This window comes from Hippocampus zosterae, chromosome 8, assembly GCF_025434085.1.
Source record: "Hippocampus zosterae strain Florida chromosome 8, ASM2543408v3, whole genome shotgun sequence".
NCBI lineage: Eukaryota > Metazoa > Chordata > Actinopteri > Syngnathiformes > Syngnathidae > Hippocampus > Hippocampus zosterae.
In genome coordinates, this window is record NC_067458.1 from 23,874,006 (window position 1) to 23,901,708 (window position 27,703).

At 47.7% G+C, this 27,703-nt stretch overlaps 2 protein-coding genes and 1 long non-coding RNA gene across 5 annotated transcripts; 2 read left to right on the plus strand and 1 right to left on the minus strand.

Annotated features, from left to right (window-relative positions):
- The first annotated feature begins 430 nt into the window (after positions 1–430).
- On the plus strand, positions 431–20,552 carry cc2d2a (coiled-coil and C2 domain containing 2A). 3 transcript variants are annotated; one of them, XM_052073822.1, is made up of 40 exons: positions 431–677; positions 812–896; positions 1,452–1,505; positions 1,608–1,688; positions 1,924–2,044; positions 2,932–3,008; positions 3,089–3,190; positions 3,324–3,407; positions 3,965–4,147; positions 4,962–5,121; positions 5,939–6,075; positions 6,164–6,295; positions 7,133–7,348; positions 7,502–7,608; positions 7,679–7,819; positions 8,244–8,400; positions 8,799–9,064; positions 9,204–9,381; positions 9,837–9,990; positions 10,204–10,351; positions 10,598–10,730; positions 10,817–11,020; positions 11,217–11,309; positions 11,513–11,604; positions 12,970–12,984; positions 14,212–14,379; positions 14,986–15,043; positions 15,121–15,230; positions 15,319–15,415; positions 15,485–15,589; positions 16,786–16,962; positions 17,245–17,259; positions 17,327–17,521; positions 17,959–18,048; positions 18,152–18,265; positions 18,408–18,542; positions 18,747–18,869; positions 18,940–18,998; positions 19,191–19,389; positions 19,601–20,552. In XM_052073822.1, the coding sequence occupies exons 1-40, from the start codon at positions 664–666 to the stop codon at positions 19,784–19,786; spliced, it is 4,965 nt and encodes a 1,654-aa protein (XP_051929782.1). In that variant the 5' UTR covers positions 431–663; the 3' UTR covers positions 19,787–20,552. The 3 variants fall into 3 exon arrangements, with proteins under 3 accessions (XP_051929782.1, XP_051929783.1, XP_051929784.1); XM_052073823.1 differs by lacking the exon at positions 12,970–12,984; XM_052073824.1 differs by lacking the exons at positions 431–677; positions 812–896; positions 1,452–1,505; ... (6 more) ...; positions 4,962–5,121; positions 12,970–12,984 and adding an exon at positions 12,656–12,766 and having other exon boundaries at positions 7,133–7,409.
- fbxl5 (F-box and leucine-rich repeat protein 5) lies at positions 20,270–27,499 on the minus strand. The gene is made up of 11 exons (XM_052073861.1): positions 27,325–27,499; positions 26,433–26,648; positions 25,729–25,824; positions 24,341–24,536; positions 24,070–24,255; positions 23,812–23,937; positions 23,350–23,495; positions 22,272–22,354; positions 21,536–22,084; positions 20,975–21,123; positions 20,270–20,818 (listed from the first exon to the last, which is right to left on the minus strand). The coding sequence occupies exons 1-11, from the start codon at positions 27,469–27,471 to the stop codon at positions 20,742–20,744; spliced, it is 1,971 nt and encodes a 656-aa protein (XP_051929821.1). The 5' UTR covers positions 27,472–27,499; the 3' UTR covers positions 20,270–20,741.
- Positions 22,349–23,481, plus strand: LOC127605965 (uncharacterized). Its single transcript, XR_007963697.1, has 2 exons — positions 22,349–22,538; positions 22,677–23,481. It is a non-coding gene; the product is annotated as an uncharacterized LOC127605965 (long non-coding RNA).
- Positions 27,500–27,703: the final 204 nt, after the last annotated feature.

The following is a 27,703-nucleotide window of genomic DNA, read 5'->3' on the forward strand; positions in this document are numbered from 1 at the left end:
TTACGATTATTTCAAGCATGTCAATTCTCCTAATAAAGATTCAAATGAGCTATGACGCACATCCGGGTACTTAGGATACAACAATCGATACAGAAATGCAGATGTCCTTGTCAATTAGCACCTGGATGAACAACCCCCCACCCCCTCCCCACACACACACACATAGTTTTGAAATACTGTACATATAAGTGTTTTTTAAATTGAGAATCATTCTGCCAGACCCAAAGTTACTTGACGGAACCTTTTGAGGACAATGTGGCTTCTCGCTTTCCGTAATAAAGTGGAGCGGAATAGAGCGTCGTCGTGTTACTAAGCAGCAGGAGGGGGGAAAAAAAGTATTTACTGTAGGCGGGTTAATTTACGCAAGAGCGAATTGCAGAGCATGGTTTGGTGACTGACTGTTGCCAGCAGCCAATGTGAGCTCTCATACTGCATGACGTCACACTCTTGTCGGACAACTGAGGGAATTAGTGAAGACGCTGAAGAGGTTGCCGTGTTCGATTCAGAATGCCTTGGTTTTAAAAATGTGTTTCGGAATTATAGCACGGGAAGCACAATCGTTTTAAACGAGTCCAGTACACCCACATAAAGGGGTTATAATGGACCAAAAAGTTACGCTGTATTAATCACATTTTTACGTTAGAGAAATCCGCTACGTTCGCCATGTCTTCCCCGAGGTAATGTCGAATAGTTAGCATCTTTGTATCTTAAACCAATTCTGTCAATCCAATGTATTTCCGCATGAAACAGCGACAATAAGGCACGTGGCTAAACTAACGCTAGCTATTGTCCATCCCTTTTTTTTCCCTAGCGCCATTCGAGATAAGCTGCGAAAGCAGCGGAGATCCTTACAAGAAACCCTGGGGAAACTCAAACGTGAGGGCGACGACGAGCAGGTAAAATTACACGAGAAGAGGTTTCCAAATATGACTTGCGTTGTTGTCCGGTTTCCTTTTATTTAGGTTTGAGTTGAAGTATTTTTTTGTCCAATGTTAGTTTTTGTCAGAGTTGTTTGTTTCTGCCATGTATTTGTCTTTTTTGGTCAGATTTTGTCGAAATTGTGTCACATTTTAAAAGATTTTATGTATTTAACATTTTTTGTCACATATTTGTCTTGCCATATAATTGTCAGATTTAGTTTGTTTCGTCATCATTTTCTTTTTTATCAGTGTTTTCTCAGTTGTTGCTTTTTTTCCAACTTGATTTTTGTCAGCTTTGAATTTTTGGACATTTTTTTTGGACTAGCGGGGTGGTTGTCACACATTTTTGGTCCGTTTTTTTCTCTCATACCAATCCTCTGTTAATATGGTGCTTTGGGAGGAGCAAGGCCTTTGGGGCGGCACCTTAGTGCCTATTATTAAGAGTACTGAGTACTTTCATCTTATTTTATTGAAATGCTCAGGCATGCTTGAGTAAATCGTGCCCAACGTGACTCAACATGTTCTTTCCAGGCTCTGTTTCCGTCCTCCAGGCTGAGTGAAGAGTCGCTACAGACAACAATGAGGGTTGGTGTACAGTATGATTTCCGTATTTTGAACGTCGTTTTCCTTGCAACAATAACTATTTTGTTCGCCTGCTAACTATGCATGTTATGTGTTGTGTTGCAGGATGCCGAAAGCAGCGAGAAAGACCCCGGAGAAACCCTGAAGCAAAAGTTACGGGCCCAGAGACAGATGAGAAGGAAAAGGGTTTGTCTTGTTCTCACTCAATGTCACAAAACTTCCGGGTGGTTAGATTAGTATGAGTAAAAGTATTAATTTAGTATTAGTAAAAACAAAACAAGACACAGACACCTAGAGATTGTGTCACTCACTTCTCTGCCATCCGAAGAATAATCCTGATCTTTAAAAATAATAACAACTGGTTTCCAGTCCCAAGTGTAAATAGAACTTACTGGACTTGGAAATTGTGGTTGTGTAATAGCTATTGGAGCAGATTTCCACCGAGGAGTCCCCCGTTGATGACGTGGAGGAGCTTGCCAGCGCTCGGCATCTCGGTGAAGATGAAGGATCTTCAAAGAGGACTACAGACCTTCAGGGAACGAGTGAGTCCCTTGTCTCTGTCCCCACAAATTCCATGAAAGCTGGGAATAAAAAAAAAAAGACAATTATACGAGTCAATGAGCAAGTAACTATAACGTTACTCAGATCAAATTGGACAGCAATGAAAACACCCCAAATGTTGTTCTTTCATTTTGGACTATGCTGACGTTTCCTAAAGTGACCCACAATGCACCAAAAAGCAAAAATATTCCAAAGTGGCATTTGTACAAGTGCCACTGAAGCTGTTCCTGGTCAAATTTGATCCATCTCGACTTAAATGGAATTTAGATCTAACAAGGCGTGTTAAAACCTGTCTGTGGCATTTTGCATGTGTAAACTGGTGGGCTTTAATTAGGTTGTGATATTAGATTATTCATTCATTCATCTTCCGAGCCGCTTGATCCTCACTAGGGTCGCGGGGGGGGGGTGCTGGAGCCTATCCCAGCTGTCTTCAGGCAGTCGGCGGGGGACACCCTGAATCGGTTGCCAGCCAATCGCAGGGCACACAGAAACGAACAACCATTCGCACTCACACTCACACCTAGGGACAATTTAGAGCGTTCGATCAGCCTGCCACGCATGTTTTTGGAATGCGGGAGGAAACCGGAGCACCCGGAGAAAACCCACGCAGGCCCGGGGAGAACATGCAAACTCCACACAGGGAGGCCGGAGCTGGAATCGAACCCGGTACCTCTGCACTGTGAAGCCGACGTGCTAACCACTGGACTACCGGGCCGCCGATATTAGATTACAATTATTATTTTTTAAAAAAATATTATCTACATTTTGCAGATTTTTTTCGCTGGTGTGTCTGAACCACATCCCTCGCAATAAATGGGTGTTCACTGTATGTCTCTTTCTCCCCCCACCAATGTATTTTATCGTCAAGCCCCGAAGAGTCGCGCCTCGCAGCAGTTTGACCGCTTTGTCACGCGCCGTTTGGAGGAGAAGCTGAGAGCGGCCAGGGTGAGCGTGGAAGAAATCTGGATGTCGTTAGGGCAGGGCAAGAAGGGTGTTGTTCATTTGCGTGTTGTCGTGCGCTCCAGTCGCAAGGCGAGAGCCTCCAGCGTCAGGAGGCGTCGGAGGTCGACGCCAATCGCCTGCGCGGACTCCGGGACAGAACGACGGTCGCGAGGTCTGATAGAGAGGTGAGTGCAGGTGTCAAGATTAATCGACAACGAATCAATCAGGAAACGAATCTGCAACGATTTTGATGATTGAGTAAAATGTTTTGAATGGTGGATAAAGCGGCGTGGCTGAAGTTCCTCTTCTGCGTGACAGGCGGATTCGGAGGCCGATTCCAGAGCTCAGACTGTTCCTCAGGCCGCCAGTTCGCGGGTGAAGTTCCAGGAGAGCACCAAATGCGTAAGGCCACCACTCTTGACTTGCTTCATCTGCATTTGGAGCACATTCAAAAAAACCCCCAAACTAACAATTTGACCTTCGTTCATACATCTTCCATACCGCTTGATCCTCACTAGGGTCGCGGGGGGGTGCTAGAGCCTATCCCAGCTGTCTTCGGGCAGTAGGCGGGGGACACCCTGATTCGGTTGCCAGCCAATCGCAGGGCACACAGAAACGAACAACTACTCACACTCACACTCACACCTAGGGACAATTTAGAGTGTTCAATCAGCCTGCCACGCATGTTTTTGGAATGTGGGAGGAAACCGGAGCACCCGGAGAAAACCCACGCAGGCCCGGGGAGAACATGCAAACTCTACACAGGGAGGCCGGAGCTGGAATCGAACCCGGTACCTCTGCACTGTGAAGCCCACGTGCTAACCACTGGACTACCGGGCCGCCACAATTTGACCTGTCCCTTTCAATACATTTGGGCACAGTACACCGACGTATGTGTACCATGGGTGAGAGACGCACCAATTTGTCTCAAACCATTTATTTCTATCCCCATTGAACAGGTGGAAAAGGAGCGGCCAACCACAGAGGAGGCGTACAACTTCTTCACGCTCCACTTTGAGCCAGAGCCCGAGCCGGAGGAGAGCAGGAGCGCAAAGAGTCGGAAGCAGAGGAAAACGGGCGAGGATGGCGACCAAGAGCCGGAAGAGGCTGAGGAACACAGCCCCGAACAAAGCCAAGACCGTGTAAGATGCACTTTGAGAACTTGGGATGGAATTTGGATCCATCCATCCATCCATCCATCCATCCATCCATCCATCCATCCATCCATCCATCCATCATCTACCGCTTATCCGGGGCCGGGTCACGGGGGCAACAGCTTTAGCAGGGAAGCCCAGACTTCCCTCTCCCTAGCTACTTCGTCCAGCTCTCCCCGGGGGATCCCGAGTCGTTCCCAGGCAAGCTCGGTGGCATAGTCTCTCCAGCGTGTCCTGGGTCTTCCTCTGGGTCTCCTCCCGGTGGGACATGACCGGAACACCTCACCGGGGAGGCGCTCAGGGGGCATCCAAATCAGATGCCCAAGCCACCTCATCTGGCTCCTCTCGATGTGGAGGAGAAGCGGCTCGACTCTGAGCCCCTCCCGGATGACCGAGCTTCTCACCTTATCTCTAAGGGAGAGCCCGGACACCCTGCGGAGAAAACTCATTTCGGCCGCTTGTATCCGGGATCTCGTTCTTTCGGTCACGACCCATAGCTCGTGACCATAGGTGAGGGTTGGAACGTAGATCGACCGGTAAATTGAGAGCTTCGCCCTTTGGCTCAGCTCCTTCTTCACCACGACAGACCGATACAACGTCCGCATCACAGCAGACGCTGCACCGATCCGCCTGTCGATCTCCCGCTCTCTGGAATTTGGATCTCCCGTGTAATTTTACATTTCCACAGCCGTAATATTTTGCTAAATGACTACAACACAACGCAACTGAGCATTTCCCACATATTAGTGAGAAAGTAGTTTGCACAATCCCGTGTTTGTTCTCGCCCCCCGCCCGCCTTTAGAACGAGGAAGAGCCGCTCATGCGAGACGAGGACGGCAACGTCTTCGTCATCGAGCAAACGGCCAAGGATTTTGTGGAAGTGAAGAGCGCGGAGTACATCGGCCTGCGGGCTCTCGCCCTGCGCCACCGCGCGCTCGTCTACACGCCGAGCTCTCAAACGGGTATGAAAATGGCTTCTTTGTTTGCCGTGTTGCACCGCCTCTTTGCGCTTTTTCAATTCCGGCTTTATTTCAAGGTATTGGTCCTCGTGAAGGCTGCCGATACCAAGCACCGATACTTAATACACGTAAAGTTGGTGCTACATTGCGGCCTTTTGACACACCAGTGAATGAGAAAGACAAAAAGGTCTTTTTTGTGTGTGTTAATTGTACAACAAAGGTACCAGTGGAGGGTGGCCCTACCGGGTTAGCATGTGGGCTTCACAGTGCAGAGGTACCGGGTTCGATTCCAGCTCCGGCCTCCCTGTGTGGAGTTTGCATGTTCTCCCCGGGCCTGCGTGGGTTTCCTCCGGGTGCTGCGGTTTCCTCCCACATTCCAAAAATATGCATGGCAGGCTGGTTGAACACTCTAAATTGTCCCTAGGTGTGAGTGTGAGTGCGTATGGTTGTTCGTTTCTGTGTGCCCTGCGATTGGCTGGCAACCGATTCAGGGTGTCCCCCGCCTACTGCCCGGAGACGGCTGGGATAGGCTCCAACACCCCCCGCGACCCTAGTGAGGATCAAGCGGTACGGAAGATGAATGAATGAATGAAAGGTACCAGTGGTATCAGTACTTGGTATCGGTATCGGTGAGTACTCAAGTAAGAATATGTACTGGTATCAGTCTAAAAAAAAAAAAACTGTGGTGTCGTAACTCCCCACGGTTAATTTGTCCCTTGACGAAGCATGGAGCCGAATTTACTTTTATCGTCTTGTTTGTAATGAATACAAATAAGACGGTATTGCCTTTAAAAAACGTTTTCCCATCTCCGTGTCATAGTGCCAATCTCAGTGAAACTCCCCGAGAACGTGAGGCCTCGCTATCTGGAGGAGGAGGGTCTTTACGTGGGCGAGCGGCCTACCGTGACGTCCACCAACGAGAACCTTCTGGAGAACCGCATTTTGAAAATGGAGGAGGTGAGGTTGCCAACACGCCTCGCCGCCGCCGTCTTCCTCCAGTTTGTCCTTTTGGGCACTTTTTTTTTTTTCCTCTTATCCCTCTGAGGGAGCCAAATGGTTCGGCGATGACGGCAGGATCATCGCTCTGCCAGATCCCATCAAGGAATCCTCTACCAGGCCGCCGCTCTTCCACATGGAGGACGACCTGGACCCCGCCCTGCAAACCGTGTACAGGAAGGTCAGCTGTCACCATACATAGGTCATCCAAAGGGGGGGTTGGGACAATTCCAGGAAGTTTCAGGAAGGAAGAAACCTTTGATCGGAATTCATGGGAATAAACCGGGGCGTTACAAAATCGAAGGTTGGCTCTTAATGGGCTGCTTTTTTTTTTCTTTAACGAGCTCTGTGCAGAATGTTTACATTTAAGCTTGAATGTGTGTGACTCACTTCACAGTTAATACCCAGGGCAAGTGTCCCATTTTGGGATATTTCCATAAATTCCGCAGCTTCAGGTCTCAGGAAAATTGACTTGTTTCACCGCGGGCGGCCCGGTAGTCCAGTGGTTAGCACGTGGGCTTCACAGTGCGGAGGTACCAGGTTCGATTCCAGCTCCGGCCTCCCTGTGTGGAGTTTGCATGTTCTCCCCGGGCCTGCGTGGGTTTTCTCCGGGTGCTCCGGTTTCCTCCTACATTCCAAAAACATGCGTGGCAGGCTGATTGAACACTCTAAATTGTCCCTCGGTGTGAGTGTGAGTGCGAATGGTTGTTCGTCTCTGTGTGCCCTGCGATTGGCTGGCAACCGATTCAGGGTGTCCCCCACCTACTGCCCGAAGACAGCTGGGATAGGCACCCCCCGCAACCCTAGTGAGGATCAAGCGGCTCGGAAGATGAATGAATGTTTCACCGCCTTCATGCACTGTCATGTCTTTTTTTTTTTTAATGATTATTTTTTTGTCGATTTCATTGACAGTCAGATTTAGTGCACCGCCGTCTGGTTTGACAGAATGAAAGTACACACGCGTTCAAATCAATGGTTTGACTTTAACTTCCCAATTTTGGCATCGCCGCTTCCTCAGCCGCTCAATTCCAAGCACGTCCAACAGCACAGCACCGACGCGGCGGACTGCGTCGCCGAGGGACGCTACCAGCTGGACGTGGACGTGTCGGGACTCATCTTCGCCCATCACCCGCTCTTCAGTCGCGAGCACGTGCTGGCGTCGCGTCTGGCTCAGCTGTTCGACCAGTACCTCAGTCGACAGCGCAACAACCTCGCGGAGCACCTCACGGACAAGGTCACGGCGCTGCTACGTTAATATCAGCGGGGAATATGTGTCATGCTCGGCGGTAGAAAGTGTGAGAAAGGATTCCGGAAAGTCGCGTGAATTGCTTATTGTCGACGGTGAAAATAGAACGGGTTCAGTGATGCATGCGTCGGTGTGCTGCAGTTGAACGGCTTGAGGAACACCATGAGGAACATGCTGGAGATCCACAGCGAGCTGAGCCTTTCCCAGGCCATGCAGCAGAGGATCGTAGAGTACAGCGTGGAGGTCAAGTCAGTGGTCTCGGCTTGCCGCCCCGACCCGATTTCCCGCACAATTTTTCACGTCCGGATGTCCCTTCAGGAACACGCGTCTACTGCGGGACGGTGAGCAGGAGAAGGACAGGATGCTGCTGAAGAGCTTGATCAAAGTCTGGAAGGAGCTCAAGGCCCTCAGAGAGTTTCAGAAGTTCGCCAACACGCCTTACAAGCTCTATCTGAGACGGTAAGCGGTCTCACCCCCCCCCCCCCCCCACCCCCCGCTACCCACTTGTGCTTTAACAGGCCAAAACATTAGGTACATCTGTTTAAAAAAACACACACACACACACACACAATCCAGCAGCTGCTGGCCTTTTGTTCTTTAAATTATACTTTTTTTTTTAATTTGAAAAACCCTTTTTCTTCAGTACGCCACACGGCATGTTAAATTATTCAGATATTTTCCCCAGGGCGATATGAGAGGATAAAAAGTGGCAATGTCTATATTTCACAATGTCATCTTCACGCACGCCTGTCTTATTTCACCGGAATTCAACTTGCAGACATGTTTACATTTGATGTCCAATGACATTTGATGTCCAATTCACACAACGCGCTACTAAGAAGCGTGTCCGTACGCCGCGTGTAACTGATGTCGTGGGCCCCAGGGAGAACGTGGACCGCCAATCGGACGAGCGCCAGTACGAGAGCGACATTTTGTCCGAGGTGTGGGAGCTCGAGGCCGAAGGCGAGGTGGAATACCAGAGCAAGCTGGCCGAGTACAAGAAGCAGCTTGACGAGTGGAAGGCCTGGAAGAGGAAACAGGTTGGCCACACATGTGCATGTCTCCGCCGTTGATCGTTACGATATCAAATCCAGCGGCATGAGGTCAGGAACAGCAAAGCCTTCTCGGCTTCAGAAGCACTGGCTGACATGTACGCGCAAACATTTCGCTTGGCTGATCTGCTTCCATTTCATCATCTCTGTTGCGTTGCCATTCTCATCTGCCAACTGTCTTTGCAGTTATCGCTGCCAGCCCATGTGATTTGAAACCCTGAATTTCAATCTTCCCCTTTTGTTCGTTTGGTCTCTTAATTTAAGTCAAGCAGGAGGGGCTGGGGGGGAAGCAGCAGTAAAACAGGCCAAAATCCCAATGTCAGGCAGTGAGACGGGTGAAGAGACCAGTTGCATACCAATACTGGATCTTACATTGCTCTCTGCAGAAATCCAAGAAGAAGAAGAAGCGAAAGAAGAAGAAAGGACAAACTCCGGATGAAACAGAAGAGGAAGACCAGGAGGTGAGCGAATCCGAGGGGGCCGACGAAGAAGGGCCACCCAAGCCGGAGCACCCGGAAAAGCTGGACTTTGAGGTCATCGAGCAGCAGGTCCGCGAGAAAGCGTCCAGAATACGCCGCAAGCCGGGCGAGGCCAATTTGATTCCGGAGTTGACTGCTTCTGGAAAGATCTCTGAGGCGGAGCTCTGCCCCAGGTACGAGGACCGCGAGTTTTGCGGTCGTAGGCAAATAACGATTGATGAATTTCGAGTGGGAGAGCTGAACTCTTCTTCTTTACGCTATGTGAGATTAGGGAGGAATCTTTTAAACAATGTTCTAATGCCCCTTTCGTAGAGGCGAATTGGCTCGACGAGAGGACGTTGCCAGACGCTCGGTTTTCATCAAGATTCTGTACAACGATAAGGAGGTGTCGCAGACCAACAGCCGCGTGCTCACTTCTGACTTCAGAGTGCACTTTGGGGAGATTTTCAACCTGAAGATCGTCAACTGCCCCCGTAGCATTACCTTACAGGTACGGCATGTTTGCTTCATCCACACACGGGGGACTAGCTCATGGCCTTTTCACCATCACATCACATTTATTTGCATGCACCGCTCGTAAACAATACCTGTGTATCTCAAGTATTAATGCCTCACCCCTGATGCTTGCATTTTAGCCTGTTTTACTGCCGCTTCTCCATTTACGACATCCGCTCGATTTAACCTCCTCACCCACATGTTCCACTGGATTCATTTGATTTTTATTATTAATATCGACATATTTTTTTTAAGGAAATTGAAAAAAAAATCTTTCGTGTGACACAACCCGAAACACAACAATTTTGGTCATTATTTTCAGATCAGCGCTAGCCACTTTTTGCTAGTCGCATTTTGCTACCAGGAAATACCCTGTTTCCAAACATGACGACTAGATCTGTTTCTCAAGCTATTTGGTATCCACATTATCTGCGTATTTGCGCTGTGCAGATCTTCGAGGAGGTGGGATCGTCGTGCTTGCTCCTAGCACAAGTCTACGTGCCTGTGCCACATTCCTCGGTGTTGCCGGCCAATGCCTCCATCGAGGAGTTTGAGTTCAGCAGCAACCAGAGGGTGATGTTTGACCACGAGGGCGTGGGCAGTGGTTAGTGTCTCTCTTTTTAAATGTATTTAACCGCAGATCATAATAATACAGTCGATAAAGAGGGGCGAGCCTAAAAAAGAGCCCCTAATGAGGTCACTGATGCGCAAATCTCTATCAAACAAAAAGAAAGATAATTTGGTTCAATGTTTTTTCATACATAGTTTTTTTTCATATTTGTAATTTCATTTTTTTTTTTGATGATGAAATACACAGATGTTCCCCTTTCCTTCACGGCCGAGGGCAGTGACAACGTGATCCTTCTGACCTCTGGCAAGGTGTCGTGCTGCGTTTCATGGGGCGTGGACGAGGACGACGTGCCACTCGCGCCTCCCATGTCTCAGCATCCCAGCGTCCTTCACGGGTAGGAGAGCCAATTGTTTAGATTATTTTTTTTAATTGCTTTTTGTTCTGCACCATATTGAGGTTATTATAATCAACTACAGCGAATGAAAAAACTAAACTTGAAAGAACATTTTTGGTCACAATAAAAACAAAAATGCTCCAAAAGATGAATCAATAACTGAAACTAATAACTTGCGATTTTACATGTTCCTGTATTGTATACAAGCAAATGATTCGAGCACTTAATGCATTTTTTCCCTCACAGCGGCGTGGGTCCTGTTGACGCCATCTCCCACATCGGCTCATCCGGCGATGCGAAAAAAATCAGCGAGTGGGCCATGCAGTCTCGACTGGACCCCAACGATCCCAAAAATGCCTCCATTATGCAGCTGCTTAAAGTATGCACACCTTAAAAAATGTAAACAAAATTTCGTCACCACACAAACGTGTCACATACATGCGTCTTTATTTGTCCGTGTGTCAGGTGGCCAGCAGCGGCGAGGTGACGGCCCCTGACTACTTCCGTCTGGAACAGCTGCAGGAGGAGTTCAACTTTGCCAGCGACGACGAATTGGCGCAGTCACGGCGCTTCCGCCTGCTTGCGCTCCGGAACCAGGAGGTGCCAGAGTTTCGCAACTACAAGTGCGTCCCCTCTCGCGAGAGAGAGGTCACCGATAAAGTGTTTCAGGTAAATGGCAGACGAAATGCGTTTTGACGTCGTTGGTGTCTCGTAAGCAGCATGAAACATAAAAAAATGAAAAAATATATACCACCATGTCGTTTTCTAATTTAAAAAGAAACCATTTGTTTGGAAAAATGGAAGTCCTCGGAAAATGATGGCGTGTGAAAAAGTCCTTTTTTTTTCCTTCTTCTTCCCTTTATAGGACTACGAAAAGAGGCTGAAGGAAGGCGAGATCATCGACACCAAAGAACATCTCGATTCCCATCGAGCCTTGGTTGCCAAGTACCTACAGAAGGTCATTAAGCAAAGCAATCAGATGTTACTTGCCATTAAATGTTTCAGAGGGTTCTTCGGGTAAATAGCGGCTCTGCGTTCAAACCGCTGCTTGCTGTATTGTGGTTGTTTAAAGAATATGGGGGTCGGGGGGGGGGGGGGGGGGAACAAGACTTCACATTGTATTCCCTGCAATGGACGAGAGTGGTGCTTTCCCGCCGACAGATTCGCGAGGCGGTAATCCACAGGTTCCTCCTGGCCAGCCATCACTTCCTGCTGTCCGACATGGTCATCGAGGAGGAGATGCCGTGTTTTGGGTAACTCATTCCAAAAGTTCTCATTCCGCTCAACTGCATTTGCATCATTTTAGCTCATCGCATGTTGTAGACCCTTTCCCTAGTGTTTGTAAGCAAAGGCTACAGTATATCCAGGTGGCGGAAAAGTAAGCAGCTGTCGCTGACTGCAACTGAAAGCCATGACAAAAAGCTTTGGGTTATTTGCAAGGAATAAAAAAAAATGGGCCTAGAAAAAAAAGCTCAGTTTTTTTTCCCCTCCCAGAGCTGCATGGATAAAATGTTTGGTTGGGCTGTCTGAGTAATTTAGCAAAACATGGCTAGCCTGGGGCGGCCCGGTAGTCCAGTGGTTAGCACGTGGGCTTCACAGTGCAGAGGTACCGGGTTCGATTCCAGCTCCGGCCTCCCTGTGTGGAGTTTGCATGTTCTCCCCGGGCCTGCGTGGGTTTTCTCCGGGTGCTCCGGTTTCCTCCCACATTCCAAAAATATGCATGGCAGGCTGATTGGACACTCTAAAAATTGTCCCTAGGTGTGAGTGTGAGCGTGGATGGTTGTTCGTCTATGTGTGCCCTGCGATTGGCTAGCAACCGATTCAGGGTGTCCCCCGCCTACTGCCCGGAGACGGCTGGGATGGGCTCCAGCACCCCCCGCGACCCTAGTGAGGCTCAAGCGGTACGGGAGATGAATGAATGAATGAATGAATGAATGGCTAGCCTGCTAGCTAACGTTAGCCCCATAGGGCGCTTATACGTTTGAGCATTCCATCCCCCTTCCAAGCAATTTATGTCACTTCACATCTTTTCAAATGGCACTTCAAACCGTTGAACTACAAATGGTGGAGAAGAAGGTTCAAATTACAGTTCGCAGTCAAATGACACGGAAGGGCTCGCTTACTCACGATGCCACCTGGAAGCACGTCATAGTGAATAGAAACCTTCGATTTTGTTGTGGGTTTCTCGTGCATGTTGCATGTCCTCGTAGAGAAAAGCACTAACTTCATTTTCTGTCTTGTATGTCCTCTGCATGTCTATTTCTGTAACAAAATCAAAAAAAAACACACACAAAAATGAAAAAGGGGAGCACATTTGCAAAGAGTGCCAGATCGCCACCTTCGAGATGGCGGTGCATTTTTAGAGCTGAGGAATCCTGAGCCGATAGAAATGACTGGCAGGGCAGAGTTGCTGATGTAAGTACCTGTGTCTACGTCTTCGGAAGTGGAACTTTAAGCTTTTTTTTTTTTAATTCTGGGACCAGTCAAGGCGACGATTAGGAGCAGTTTGCAATCACAAAGGGGTTTGTTTGGTTTTTTCCCCCCAACGCTAGTGTCTCTTGATCATGTTTTCTGTTGTACTTATCTCTTTGTTTTCTTCTGCTATGCATGTTTAACAGCGGTGCCGGTCCAGGGTATGTTCAGTATGTTCTTGTTTACCCCCCCATTCCCCTTTCCCAGCTAGTTAGAACACAAAATCCAGCCCAGTAGCTCCCTCCACAGTTTTGCTGAGATTTTTTTTATCTTAAATGTAACTCCAAATTGTTCAAAAATGTTTCCTTTTGCTCTTAGTCGTGATTGCCATGTATAAAAGCGACAACACCGAACTGGTTTTGCTAAGCTGAGGAGGAAGCAGTTTCCTTCCTCACAATCGTCCTCTAATGTTAATTTGTGCCGGTTTTCATGACCAACAGTCACAACTGAAAAATAGATTGAGCAAGAACCTTTTTGAATTCGGATTCTTTTGGAAGTCCCAAACGGTCTTTGTTCATACAAATCCCTGGCGGGGACTGAGCAATGTTAGCAGATAAAATCCTGTTGGCTTTTATTTATTTCTGTGAAGACAATTTGTCCTGAAATGTAGATCAGGGGTGTCCAAAGAGCAGAAGACGGAAAAACGAGAGGATGCCAGAGCCACTGCGATATTCTTCAACTTTATATAAACACACCTAAACCAATCAATCGAGCCGTTAGGTACAACATTTATTTGTCAGCGTTATTTTGAAAGTGGAACCTCGGGTTTTGAATAATCTGCCTAAAACCGAATCTTACAAAATTTCCTTACAAGTAGGGGTCATATCGCGAAATACAACCTTGTCAAATGTCAAGTCTTCAAAGTAAAAGCATGTTGGTATCATAACAGTTTCACTACACTTTGATTATGCACACAGTGGGTTTTCTTTTTCGCAGTCGCCAAAGAGAGTGTGCTCAAACTGTTCTGATCCTGGTGTGTCTTTACTTTAAAGGCCTGACATTTGTCAATTTTAATGTTTGCTTTCAATGAAGTTGGAATTTTGCAAGTTGCGTGACGCCGATGTCGTCCAAGTGTTATGCCAGGTGGCTTCTAATTGCCTTGAGTTGACACTGAAAGCGCGGATTGTGTCATACACTTTACGGAATGCTTCGGATGAACGTGCATCGATTCCGTGTTGTGTATTTGGACGAAAACCGGGAGACATTTTGGACAAAACCGAATCATACGCAAACGAGGGTACACTCAAACCGAGTTTAGTTGCGAGTCGTTTGTTTGCGTCTTAAAAAACAAAATGGCCGACTGGGCCAGACTTTGGACATCCCTGATGTAGATGAACATAACGCCACCACCGAGTTTGCTGACTAAATATTTTGTGGGGAACCATCAGGATTTTGGGCCTCAACCTCTTCCACTTGGCTGAGCCCAAGCGTCCTCTGAAGCCTCAGAGGAAGGAGAGGAAGAAGGTGACGGCTCAAAACCTGTCCGACGGAGACATCAAGCTGCTGGTCAACGTCCTGCGGGCGTACGACATCCCCGTGCGCCGCTCGCAGAGCAGGTGAGCGGAAGTCCGCCGCACAACAAAAAAAACTGGAAATGCATTCACGAAACACAGTAGATCCTTTTTACTTTCAAGAACTGATGATGTTTTGATGTTTGTGAAGCTCGCTGCTGCCGTCTAGTGGCAGAGTACCCGTAACTCATTTTCATTTTGAGCGATATAAAGCCAAAAGAAATTATTGCAACAGCACAAAACTGGGGCACGTGATGTTGGGGGCGCCACCGTATTGTTTGTTATTTTCTCTGATATGTGTGGGCGGCCCGGTAGTCCAGTGGTTAGCACGTCGGCATCACAGTGCAGAGGTACCGGGTTCGATTCCAGCTCCGGCCTCCCTGTGTGGAGTTTGCATGTTCTCCCCGGGCTTGCGTGGCTTTTCTCCGGGTGCTCCGGTTTCCTCCCACATTACAAAAACATGTGTTTGTTCGTGAATGGTTGTTCGTTTCTGTGTGCCCTGCGATTGGCTGGCAACCGATTCAGGGTGTCCCCCGCCTACTGCCCGAAGACAGCTGGGATAGGCTCCAGCACCCCCCGCGACCGTAGTGAGGATCAAGCGGCTCAGAAGATGAATGAATGAATGAATGTAACTTTGTCTTTATATTTTAGTAAAGCAGGACAGTTGCCACAGGGTGCCCTCCAGGCCAGTGACTGGCTCATCAGCCAGGTAGGACGGACGGACTCACTGACGGCGACACGTCAGGCTCCACCACAAGCGACGAGATGTTTGTGTTGCGGACGCAGGTCCAGGTGAGGCCCTTTGTGGAGGTCTCCTTCCAGCGCAACGTCTTCCAAACGACTACGGCCGATGGGCCCAACCCCTGCTGGAACGAGGAGCTGCAGCTGCCTTTTCGGTAAACCCTTGTCGGCTGATGTAAACAGCACAAATTTGAGGGTAATAAATGCTCCTTTTAATTTTTATCTCCCCCCCACCTTCATCAGCGCGCCAAACGGGGACTATAGCATCGCTAGCTTGCAGTCGGTCAAGGATGACGTCTTCATTAACATATTTGATGAGGTGGTTCGTGACATCGGCATGGTACGTTGTTTGTTTTTGTTTTTTTTCTCCCTCCCCGTGTCGTGATGTGAGCGCTTGTGGTGTACGCAGAGCGACAAAGACAAAGACAAAGGCAAAACGGTGCACACTCGGGTGGAGAAGCACTGGCTGGGCTCCGTCAAGATTCCCTTCAGCACCATCTATGCGCAGTCCAGGGTACTACTACTACTACTACTACTACTACTACTACTACTCTCTCCGTGGAGAAATTAAATATTTTATACACACACACACACACACATATATATATAAGATAAGATAGGATAAGATATCCTTTATTAGTCCAACACTGGGGAAATTTACAGCCTCCAGCAGCAAGAATGTAGGTAGGAAGAAGAAAGAGGAAAAAAAACAACAAACACCATTCAATTTAGTGCAATATAAACACAAAATGGAGAAATCGCAGTGCTATTTACAATTGTCTTTCACATCATTTAATTATTATTATTGTTATATACTGTATAGTTTTTTAAGACGCAAATATTTGAGAACATCAACATATTCTGGAAATAAAAACACCAATATCATTGTAAGAATAAAATATTTGAAAGGTAAGCAAATATGACACAAAAATATCCAGAGAGAAAAAAAAATGGACAAAATGTTGGATGAAATGTATGCACATGCCTCCTGAAAAATCCAAACTGTGGACAAAAATAAGTGATAAATGTTCACATTTCCTTAAAAGAATAAATAAATAAATACACAAATTAAAAAAAAAAGAAAAGACTTATGAAGTTACCAAAATATTAGACAAAAATTGTGACAAAAATTAGTTTTCAAAATGGACAGAAAAACACAAACGTTGGAGAAAAAAATGAAAATATTAAAATATTACATGAAGGAAAACTACTGACGTAGTCTCACTCAAGTATTGATTGAAAAATGCAAATGTTTAAAAAGAAATGAACAGATTCATTCATTCATTCATTCATTCATCTTCCTAACCGCTTGATCCTCACTAGGGTCGCGGGGGGTGCTGGAGCCCATCCCAGCTGTCTCCGGGCAGTAGGCGGGGGACACCCTGAATCGGTTGCCAGCCAATCGCAGAGCACACAGAGACGAACAACCATTCGCACTCACACTCACACCTAGGGACAATTTAGAGCGTCCAATCAGCCTGCCACGCATGTTTTTTGGAATGTGGGAAGAAACCGGAGCACCCGGAGAAAACCCACGCAGGCCCGGGGAGAACATGCAAACTCCACACAGGGAGGCCGGAGCTGGAATCGAACCCGGTACCTCTGCACTGTGAAGCCGACGTGCTAACCACTGGACTATCGGGCCGCCCATGAACAGATTCACAAATATTAAATAATAATACGTGCCTGTGCGTGTGTGCACGGCGGCAGATCGACGGCACGTTCAAGGTGAACACGCCGGCCGTGCTGCTGGGCTACAGCAAGGAGCGCAGCAGCGGCAACACGGGCGCCTACGAAGCCATGCAGAGCCTGTGCCAGGGAGCCTTCATCACACTCTTCATCACCATCGAGCCTCAGCTGCTGCCCGGCGAATCCATCAGGGAGAAGGTCGGCCTCATGACGCGTTTCCACGACAACAGCCACTCGTATGCATGTGCGACCACGTGGGACCGCCTTTCCTCAAATAGTGGCCACCGACTCGCCCATCTCTAGTTTTGTGCCAATGTTACTTTTTTTTTCTACTTTTCTAAAAAAAAAAAAAAAAAAAGCACGTCGTTAACACATTTGTTTGCATTTTTTTTTAAACTGACTCCCTTGTTTTGAATCTTTCCCCAGTAGTCCCCGCACTGTCATTCATTTCTCTCCTTTCTGCTTCTCTGCATGTTCTAGATAAAGCAACTCAAGGTAACCCGTCTGCTAGCGTCGCACGTCAGCCGCTCCTTTCCCGCCTTGTGACTTTTCTCCTCTTCAGTTTGACAGCCAAGAGGACGAGCGTCTGCTGCAGGCCGCCGAGCGCTTCGAGCGCGTGGCGGCCGCCGAGTTCCCCGGCCGGCCGTGCACCACCACCGTGGTGGACCTCAACGGCAAGACGGTCTTCATCACGCGCTACATACGACCGCTCAACCCGCCGCAGGAATTGTTGGCCGAAGAACCTCAGGAGGCCACGGTGAGACTTTGCACTCGAAAGTTTGTTCTAGTCGACTACAAAAAAAAATGGTGGCGTTATTGATGGTACCATGTATGGATTATGAATGCCATTTACCCGTAAGAGTCTCTTTTTAAATGACTGTGTGTCCTGTCGTGTTCATTTCTTGGATGTGTGCCTTTTAAGGGGCGTGGCCTAGTGAATGACATCAGGAACTTGAGTCAGTGAGTCCATTCTGAGCATTTGTGCCTACAGGAGCTCCCCTGCGAGTGTTGTCATTTTCTATCTGGGCGTTGAATTGTTGATCTCATTCAATCATTCTGAAACTTCCAAGATCCAGAAAAGTTCACTGAGGTGGCGCAAAGCAAAAATGGGACCAAGTGACAACTTTCTAGCCCCCAGAGAACTTGAATGTCTCAGCAGCACTTTTGTGAGTCACACGTTTTCTCTCCACGCAGGCCCAGGTGGCACGCTTTGTGTCGCTCATTCCGTCTCTACCGGACAGAGTGTCCTTCGCTGGCATCTGTGACCTGTGGAGCACCTGTGATGTCAGTATCATGTCCTCGAGACTAGACTGTGTGTGTGCGCGTGCGTATATGTAGACGCTTTCTTGGACCATATCAAGGAATTATTTTGGATACTTCTTTCTAGCAATTCCTGACGTTGCTGGCTGGAGATGAAGAGGAACACGCCGTGTTGTTGTGCAACTACTTCCTGTTCCTGGGCAAGAAGGCCTGGCTTGTTATTGGCACTGCCATACCGGAGGTGAGGCAGCCATTTTGTGTATGCGGTGCCGCATCAATTTGATTAAAAACAAAAAACACCTTATTCTTTGTCGGCGAAGTGACCATGTGATGCGATTTTGCGTCCGTCCGGCTGCTTTTCATAGGTTGTTTTGTGTTGGCAGGGCTCCAGCGCCTACGTGCTGACGCTGGAACAGGGCCGCTACCTGATCTGGAACCCCGGCAGCGGGCAATACTACGGACAATACGACACCTTCTGCCCCCTGCAGGCTGTCGGCTGCCTGGTCAATGCCGACAACGTCAGTCAAGAACCGCTTGCAACAGTCGTTTTGTAAAAAAAAAAAAAACACACCAAAAAAGTATTCCAAAAAAAAAATTAACAGCTGAATGACGGGTTGTTGTTTTTAATTTGAACATTTACTGGAAGGATTACTGTAATTTCCCCAATTGAAGACGCCACCTAATACAATTATAATGAGAAGTAAGTTGTTTGTTTGTGGCAGGTGTGGTTCAACATTCAAGAGCACACGTCCCCCATGAGGATAAGCTTCGACGTGAGCCGAGCCAATGGCTGGAGGCCCTTTTTTACACGCTCCTTCGCCCATCCCGGACTCTCCAGCGTGCAGGTGACTACATTGCACTTGTTTGTACGCGCGGCTGGCGATTATTTCATCATACATGTGCTTTTGTGCGCAGCCAGAAGAGCTGGTATACCGACACTCGGACAAAGCAACCGCAGTCGAACTTCAAGAGAGGTGAGCAATTCCCAATCTTATTGTTTTCAATATATTAATTGTCATGTTAAAAAAAAAAAAGATTTTATATAGTTTTTAGTATTTTGCTGGTCATGGCGAAAATATTTTCATTCAATTAATTCTAATGTAGCTGTCCTGTTTGGGTAGTTTCAAAGCTCTCTATTTGAAAGAGTGGAATTGTTTTCACGTCAGGCTGGAGAAGCTGCTGCGCGACAAGCTGATGCAATGGCGCCCCCACCGCCCCACCCGCTGGAACCGCTACTGCACCAGCGCCCTCAAGCAATTCCTGCCCAGTCTGGAGCAGGGCGCCAGCGGCCCAGGCGGCAACGCCGGACGCGATCTGGCGGAGGGTCACCGCCACGAGCTGCAGAACCTGCTGGGTGACAACCGGGTGAGCGGTGACAACAACAAAAGGAGTTTTAAGTTCTGACGATTTGTATTCATTCATTCATTTATTTATTTTACATGTATTTTTTTCAGGACGCTGCCAATTCTAATACATGGCAGAGTAATATTCTGATAACTGATTGAGACGATTAAATAAAAATGTTTTGGTGTGGCTCCTTCATGGGGTCTGACGCTTCATTTACCCCCCCTGCCAGATTTCGGGGTTCCCGCTGCACATGGCTTTCTCGGAAATGGGCCCCGTGGTGGAGGCGGTGCACAGCACGGGGGTGCACACCATTCAGACAGCCAACGTGGAATTCGCCTTGGCCGTCTACGTCCACCCTTACCCCAACAACGTACTCTCTGTCTGGGTGTACCTCGCTTCTCTTGTGCGTGCCTGACGCGCACACAAACCAGTAAGACATTTTTGTACAGGCAAGTGTCAGCATCCGTGGCTGACTCGGCGTGTCTTGAGTGACGCTCCACCTCGGTTCAACAATGTGAAATATTACAACTTTTTTAGGTTAAAATCTATTTTTAATACGTCAGACTGCAAAATACGAAATAGAACCGCCTCTTTCCACCAATTACAACTTCACTTTTGTATCATGAGGTGAAAATCGCACAAAAAGCTGATTTTCGATAAATGCCACTAGAGGTCAGCATTTCTCTCTTCGTGTGAGGGTCAAATCTCACCTTGGATGACGTCACCGTGCCCAAAAGAGCTGAAATGAATTCAGCTCCACTTTTCTTAACTCGCGCCATCGCGTTATGCTGAGTATTGCCGAGTTAAGTTTCCAGCTTGTGGACTTCACCAGTAAAATTGACCTTCTTGACAAGTAAAATTCTACCAATGCAAAGTGTTTTACCGAAGAAAAAAAAAATACTGATTCAGATTGTTTTTATGAAGGATCACCTGAATATATTAACTTTCTAACTGCCATATAAACATGTTGATATATGTTTGATATACAAGCATCTTCTGCATAGCCTGTAAACATACAACTATAACATTTCACGGTTCTTTTTTTTTTTTTGTCATCGGGTAACTTTTATTTCTCTTATCAAATGACAACCTTACTCACTGCTGTTCCTTTTCAATGAGTGACAGTGTTTCTAATCTGCTCCGGAACCCTTTTGTCGGGGGGAGTCAAAATAAAAAAAACACCAAACTCATCACACATTGCGGAAAGTTGGATGTTGTTAAATTGAAAGAGTGGCTCTCGAAACAAATTGTCCTTGGAGTGTACACGGAGCGACGATGTCATAACAGTTTCACACAGCAACGTACAGCAAGTGACATCCAGTTGGATAAAGTGCAATTAGAGAGGGAGGGGCGGGGGGCTAATGTTGCGGTCACTCTCCGGAGCGACAGCACGCCCTGAATCCGCACTGCAGGTTCTGGCATCCGCTTGCCGTGTCTGCATATGGACCTGACCACACAAACGGGAAAAAAAATAAATAAAAACAAAACATAGATGATGTAATCTGCAGAAAATATTAATAATAAAATAATAATAATAATTGGACTTTGATGAACTTTCCTGTCAAGTAAATGACAGCTTGAAACGTTCTATGTGGTTCCCTACCGTTGATGTTGTCGCAGTAGTAGAAATGTTCGTCGTTGAGGGCAGGGCAAGCCGACACCAGCTGGTGAAGCCCCGCCTCCGTGACTGACAGGCAGCCCGACAGGTTGAGATGCTCCAGAACCGGAAGGCCTCCCAGCTCAGACATGGCCCTCAAACACACAAAGGCAAGAACAACACTGAAAAACACCGTTTTGTTTTGTATGCTTTTCAGAGGAGGGAAAAAAAAGGTTATGGTCTCCCCGCCCCAACCTGATAAAAGTTGAAGCTTTGCCGTAATTTTTTTTTTAAACGGTCAATTACTGTATGCTATCATTTGTTCACTCTCAAATCACTCCGCAGGCCAGGCTTTTAAAGCCACGCGCATTTCAAGTCGCAGATACGAGAAGTGTGGCATGTGACGATGGCGCCCCCTATGTGGAAAATAATCAAATGCACATTTTGCTATTCATAATACATTTCTAAAAATATTAGCATTTATCTGATTAATCCATGACATAATCAGGAGACTCATCATTTCTTAAAAAAAAAAAAAAAAATCTAATTTAATCTAGGCAGCCCTACCTGAGTCCCACATCCGTGACCTGGTAACATCCGGACAAGCTGAGAAAGTTGAGCACGCGCCTGCCGCCCGACTTGTTAGTCCTGTTGACGGGGCATTTAGCGTCCACTTGCGAGCGGCAGCCGTTAATCCAGAGGCCTTCGCCGCCGCCACCGTCGCAGCAGGCGGCGTGAGCGCAAAATCTGTCCGCCGACACGGCGTAGTGCAAAATTGCGGCGTCGGGGCCAGTCCCGCGGCCCCGACTGCAGCAGCACAGGCTCCCCACCAGTTGAGTCTCCACCAAGCGCTTCTCCACCTCCTCGCAGCCTCGCCGCGTCCACTCCGCCGAGTCCTCGATGTCGGCCGGCACCCAGGCGGGCCTCCAGCCGCCGGCCCCTTGCTTCAAGATGACGGCCCGCTGCCGGCGTTGTTGGCGGCGGCGCCGCGACGGCCATGGGGCGTTGAGGTCCCCCAACGCCAGAGAGAGTCTCTTCAGGGCATGATCCGTGATCTTGTCGCAACCCGACAGGTCCAGGTGCTCCAGAGAAGCGCAGGCGCCCACGTATGACCAGCTGAGGACAACGTGGGAAAGCGGTAAGCCTCCACGCACGCCAAAGGTCCGATCATACGGTACTACCGTCGGAAGTTTTCACTGTAATACTCTCCCATACCACTGCATTTCAATGAACCGCAAAAACATGGCACGATTGTCGAGAACCAAGCGAGTGTTGTGCGGTTCAGGTGTGACTTGATCTTTACCTGTCAAAAGCAAAATCGGTGACGTCCGTCTGCGTCAGGTCCAGATAAGTCACGTTAGGACACAGGCTGAGGATCTGACGGACCTGGGCGGCAACAACACGCCGCTTATGCACACTCGTCACACAAACAGCAGCGTACGTTGGGTCATGCACACGATTAAGGTCTTGTTCGGGATGCCCTCCTCCCCCACAGCTTTTTCATCAAATATATTTTGCTACGGGCGGCCCGGTAGTCCAGTGGTTAGCGCGTCGGCTTCACAGTGCAGAGGTACCGGGTTCGATTCCAGCTCCGGCCTCCCTGTGTGGAGTTTGCATGTTCTCCCCGGGCCTGCGTGGGTTTTCCCCGGGTGCTCCGGTTTGGGCGGCCCGGTACCAGTGGTTAGCACATCGGCTTCACAGTGCAGAGATACCGGGTTCGATTCCAGCTCCGGCCTCCCTGTGTGGAGTTTGCATGTTCTCCCCGGGCCTGCGTGGGTTTTCCCCGGGTGCTCCGGTTTGGGCGGCCCGGTAGCCCAGTGGTTAGCACGTCGGCTTCACAGTGCAGAGGTACCGGGTTCGATTCCAGCTCCGGCCTCCCTGTGTGGAGTTTGCATGTTCTCCCCGGGCCTGCGTGGGTTTTCTCCGGGTGCTCCGGTTTCCTCCCACATTCCAAAAACATGCGTGGCAGGCTGATTGAACACTCTAAATTGTCCCTAGGTGTGAGTGTGAATGGTTGTTCGTTTCTGTGTGCCCTGCGATTGGCTGGCAACCGATTCAGGGTGTCCCCCGCCTACTGCCCGAAGACAGCTGGGATAGGCTCCAGCACCCCCCGCGACCCTAGTGAGGATCAAGCGGCTCGGAAGATGAATGAATGAATGAATGAATATTTTGCTACCTCTTCCCATGCAAGGTTTTTTTTTTCCCCCAGCCGCATTTCAGTTAATATTTGTCTTTGTAATACTACATTATTTTTCTTTTAATAGCTGTGTGGCATTTATCTTCAAATATTTACGTCTTTTTTCCCCCAAACTACAGTACTAATACTACACAGCAATGTGTATTTTCTTCTCTCTCAAATATTTGCGCGCGCACATACGCACCATTTTGCTGGACACGGTGGAGCCGTAGGCCAGCACCAGCGACTTGACGTGCGGGCCCACGACCGGGAGAAGGTTCTGGATGATCCCGTTCAAGAGTCTCTTCTCACGCTGGGCCGTGCTGATGGCCAACGAGTCGACGCACTCGTCTTGAGACGCAAAGAGCACCGCGCGTGTGACGGCATTTAAATCGGAATCGCAACAGTCATGCCCGACGGCTCACGAAACGGTGCTGCCTTGACTTACGAACGCCCCACATGACGCCCTTTTTACAGAACCGGCGACCAATCGTCTTGTTTTGTTTTTCTGCTTTGGTGTGTGTGTGTGTGTGTGTGTGTGTGTTTTTTTTTTTGTGGAGCTGAGAGATGAGAAAAACGACCCGCGTTTTGGTGAAGGAAGGCGTTCAATCTCTTAAGTCAAGCCATCACCGTATATCGTCATGACTGAAAATAACGGCAAGGTCACCAGATTCGTCAATGTCGGCGTCCTCATCCCACTCCAGGTACGCACGCACTTCCTTCTCCCGACTCCTCAGCCAACCGGCATCCGGTTCCTGGTCAGAATCGCCAGGGGGGCTGTTGTAGTAGTCACCTTAACACACAAACGGTTCTTGAAAAATCTCAAATGAAGTCTTTTCAAGAGACATTATGAGCGTCATCTTGGAAACTGTCTCTTATTTCCCCCAACAGAGACGATATGTACTTCCGAGACGGCGTCGACTACCTCTGGCCCAGCGTACGGGGTAAAGGTGCCTCCACAGAGACCCGGTCTTGGCCAGCTCAGACCAGGAAGCGCACACTTGGCTGCAGCGGCAAAGATCCCGAGGGTCCAAATAGGCCAAGATCCTCAAGATGACTTCAGCCGGAAGTTGGGAGACGTGCATGGAACAAGCCCCGTCATGCTCCACTTCTGCGGGAAGACCGGCAGTAAATCCCCTGCTCCAAAACGTTGATTTTTCTTCTCCCGCGAAATATAATTTTGCTCCGCAGCTAACCGTAGTCTGTTTTCTCATGGTCTGCGTATTTGAAGGTCTTCTGTAGCTCGGCGGCGTGGCTCCACAGGCTGAAGCCTTTGAGGACGTCGGCGGCGCAGTTCCATGGCTGCTGAGTGCGGTGTTGCGCCATCACCTGCTTCTTGATGGCCTTCAGCTCCTCGTAGGTAAAGTGTTGCATGAGCATGGGCTGAAACACCTGCAACGCATTTTTTTTTTTAAAATCGACCAGCCATTCGACCAAAACAAAATGAAATGGAAACATGAGTATTTGCGTGTTATTCAGGGGTGTCCAAACTTTTTGCCAAGGGGGCCAGATTTTATGTGGTAAAATGTCAGGGGGGCCGACCTTGGCTGACATTCTTTACATTGAACAACAATATTGTTCAACAAATTTTAGTAAGCCGGTCCGTTTCACATTTCCATTTTTATTTTAATTTCAACAATCTTAAGAATTTCTTGTGGTTCATTTGAAACAGGAATTTGAAATATGACATATCAGTCAATATAAACACGGAGTGATGTCTTGTTAACTCGTGAGTGATGCCCTCTAGTGTCTAAATGCTATTACTCATTTAGTGAATGCTATTACTCATTTAGCCACTAGAGGGAAGCAGTACTCTATGAAACATCACTCACCAGTCTACGAGACCTCAGTCAATGCAACACGTGTTCCATTGCGCCCAACCTGCGGGCCAGACGGCACTGATTTTATGACGGGGGGGGCCGAGGGCCGGATGAAATTCGACCGCGGGCCGGACTTTGGACATGCCTGGTGTTATTGAAGCCGGTATGTGAGCTTAGCCTCACGTGAAGGTGGGTTGTTCGCATTGAAGAATTCACAAACCGAATGCAGTCTATGTAACATGGATTTGGTGATTTGTGCACGAGCTCGATGCGCGGCGTTGTGATTTATGTCGGCCTCTCCTGGCATCTGTAGGCAGGTTGTCTTCGAGCGAGTCTCAAGTGCCTTTGATGATTTTCCGACCATTTTCTGAAAAGCTCACGGCGCGCCTTAAAATCCGATGCGCCTTGTGTATGGTCATTACGGTAATATTACGACCCCAAAATGGCTCCTTGCTAACGAGTCAATGTTATAACTCGCTGTTGGTTAAGTGAACCGTGTCGCCTGCTTTATTAAATACGTTTGACTGACATCTGATCGTTCTGTTGGTGTTTCCTTGGGCGTAGCTCCATCTAGTGGAAGCATTGTAGATTGAGTCTTAGAACATGGTTCGCCCAATGTATGGAAAAAAAAAAAAAAAGACGAAATAGGCCATTCATTGAAGGTACGCCTTTTACAAGCGGTATCTCCAAATTTTAAATTAAAAAAAAAAATTACAGAGAACGAGAGAAAGAGGAAATCAGAACACAAGGGTTCGGTGGTCTACCTCTTCCTCCTCCTTCATGTGAGGCAGAAAGTCCTGAGTGAACGCCTCCAGTCGCTCCTTCAGCTGCTGGGCATAGTTGAGCTGCTCGTACTCGCTCTGTGAAAAACAGCAAACATTGAGCGAATGGCTTCACTGGCACCGTTGAGTTTTAACCCCTCAATTTTCTCTTTCACTTTCGGATATCGAAACCGTGATAACGATTAGACACCGATAAAATCACACGTCATGCAAGGAGTCAGCACATTGGACATGTGAAATAGTCACCCATTAAATAATCATGGGTGTGTGCTGCGAGGTAACAGGCCAAAGTCAACACACACACCTGAATTGTTTGCCAGCTAAATGCATCAAATTCCTTCTAAAAAAAAAATCCAATTCTCATTGTTTCTAGTTAATTTATATGTAAGACCACTTTTCATTTGAATCTACACATTTTTTTCCTCATAAAATATTACATATGCTACCTTAATTATACATAGATTTGGGCCTAAAATGACCTTTTCCCGTGTAAGATAAGAAATTATTACATAAAAGCTGTTTCTCGGTCATTTTAAACTTTTTTTTTCCACACAAAAATATTTCCCCATAAAAATTATTCATTTATTCTGCGAAACACTGTAAGCATGTTTGACTATTTTTTAAAAAAGATGCTCAGAGGGCTTTTTTTTTTTCCCCCCAAGAAAGCATCGCGGCAGCGGGCCGACCTTGACGTTGTGCAGGCCCTTCTCGAGGAGCAGCAGCATGTCGGAGAGTTTGTTGTCCGAGTGCATATTGTAGACGGTGCAGCAGCGCTCTTCCAGTAGGCTGATGATGTACTCGTTCTCGATCTGCTCGTGCATCTTGAACTCTTTGAAGGTGGCCAGCAGTGACTTGAGGAAGGAGTGGAAATCGCTGATGTTGGAGAAGTTGGTCTCTGACAGCTGCCAATCAAAAACAGCATATGTCAAACTCTGAAGGCAAACAAAACACGTGTTGTTGGCAAAAGGCTTCAATTACGTTTTCTAAAAAAAAAATGTTTCAATAAAAACATCGTTCATGTTTGATTTTGTGAGGGAAAGCTCATTCTTCATTTTTTTTCTACGAAATTACATATAGCTCCATCTTTTTTTTGCAAATAAAGGGACTTACGTTTGGTTTATAAAAACGTGTTTTAAAAAACCATTCCCACAGTCATAACCTTTTCTTCATAAAGTTATTGTAAACATCGAAAACCCGTTTTCGTTTCATTTTGTGGAGATGGAAGTCCAGAGTTGCAACATTTTTATTGTTTTCTTATCGACGTCATCATACGCAGCAGCAACACCCCTGTTTCACAAACGCTAGTTAGCGTGATAAGCTCAAGCTACGGAGCATTACCGTCCTTGTAAAGTGCCATTTTTATATGCAAATTTGCAGAAATTTATCCCGATTACGCGCAAACGGAAATAAATCCGCAGCTGTGTTGTCGTAAAAAAAAAAAGCCTGTTGCGTAATCACGTAGCTAGCCCCCCGGCCCAGCTAACGCGAGCGAGCGTCGTCGTATTTGGGGGCCAACGTTGCCGCGATAGGCGTTGTAAAGAAGATATTTGGAGCACAAACACTCCCTCGCACACTTACCTTTTCGGAATAAAGGTCCACCAGCTGCTTCATTCGCCAGTGCGGGCCCGTGAAGACGTCCACCTCGTCCGGAAAGGGAGCCATGTTGAGCAGACTGGAAGATGAGTATTCACTAGCGCCGTTAGCATTAGCATCGAGGTCTTGCATCGTCGTCGTCGTCGTCACTCGACGCGTGACGTTTTCTTTTGGTCGTCAGGGGGCGTTGTTGCGTTGTTTGTTCTGATTTGCCAACTCCCAATTTCATAAAGCCGAATCATTTGTTGAATATATTTCGGGATTTCTGTCTTTCACCTGGTCAGCATTTACACTGTAAAATCATTTGTTACACACGAGTTAACGAAATGACAGTAATGGTGAAATGACTTTGATCCTCTCCTCT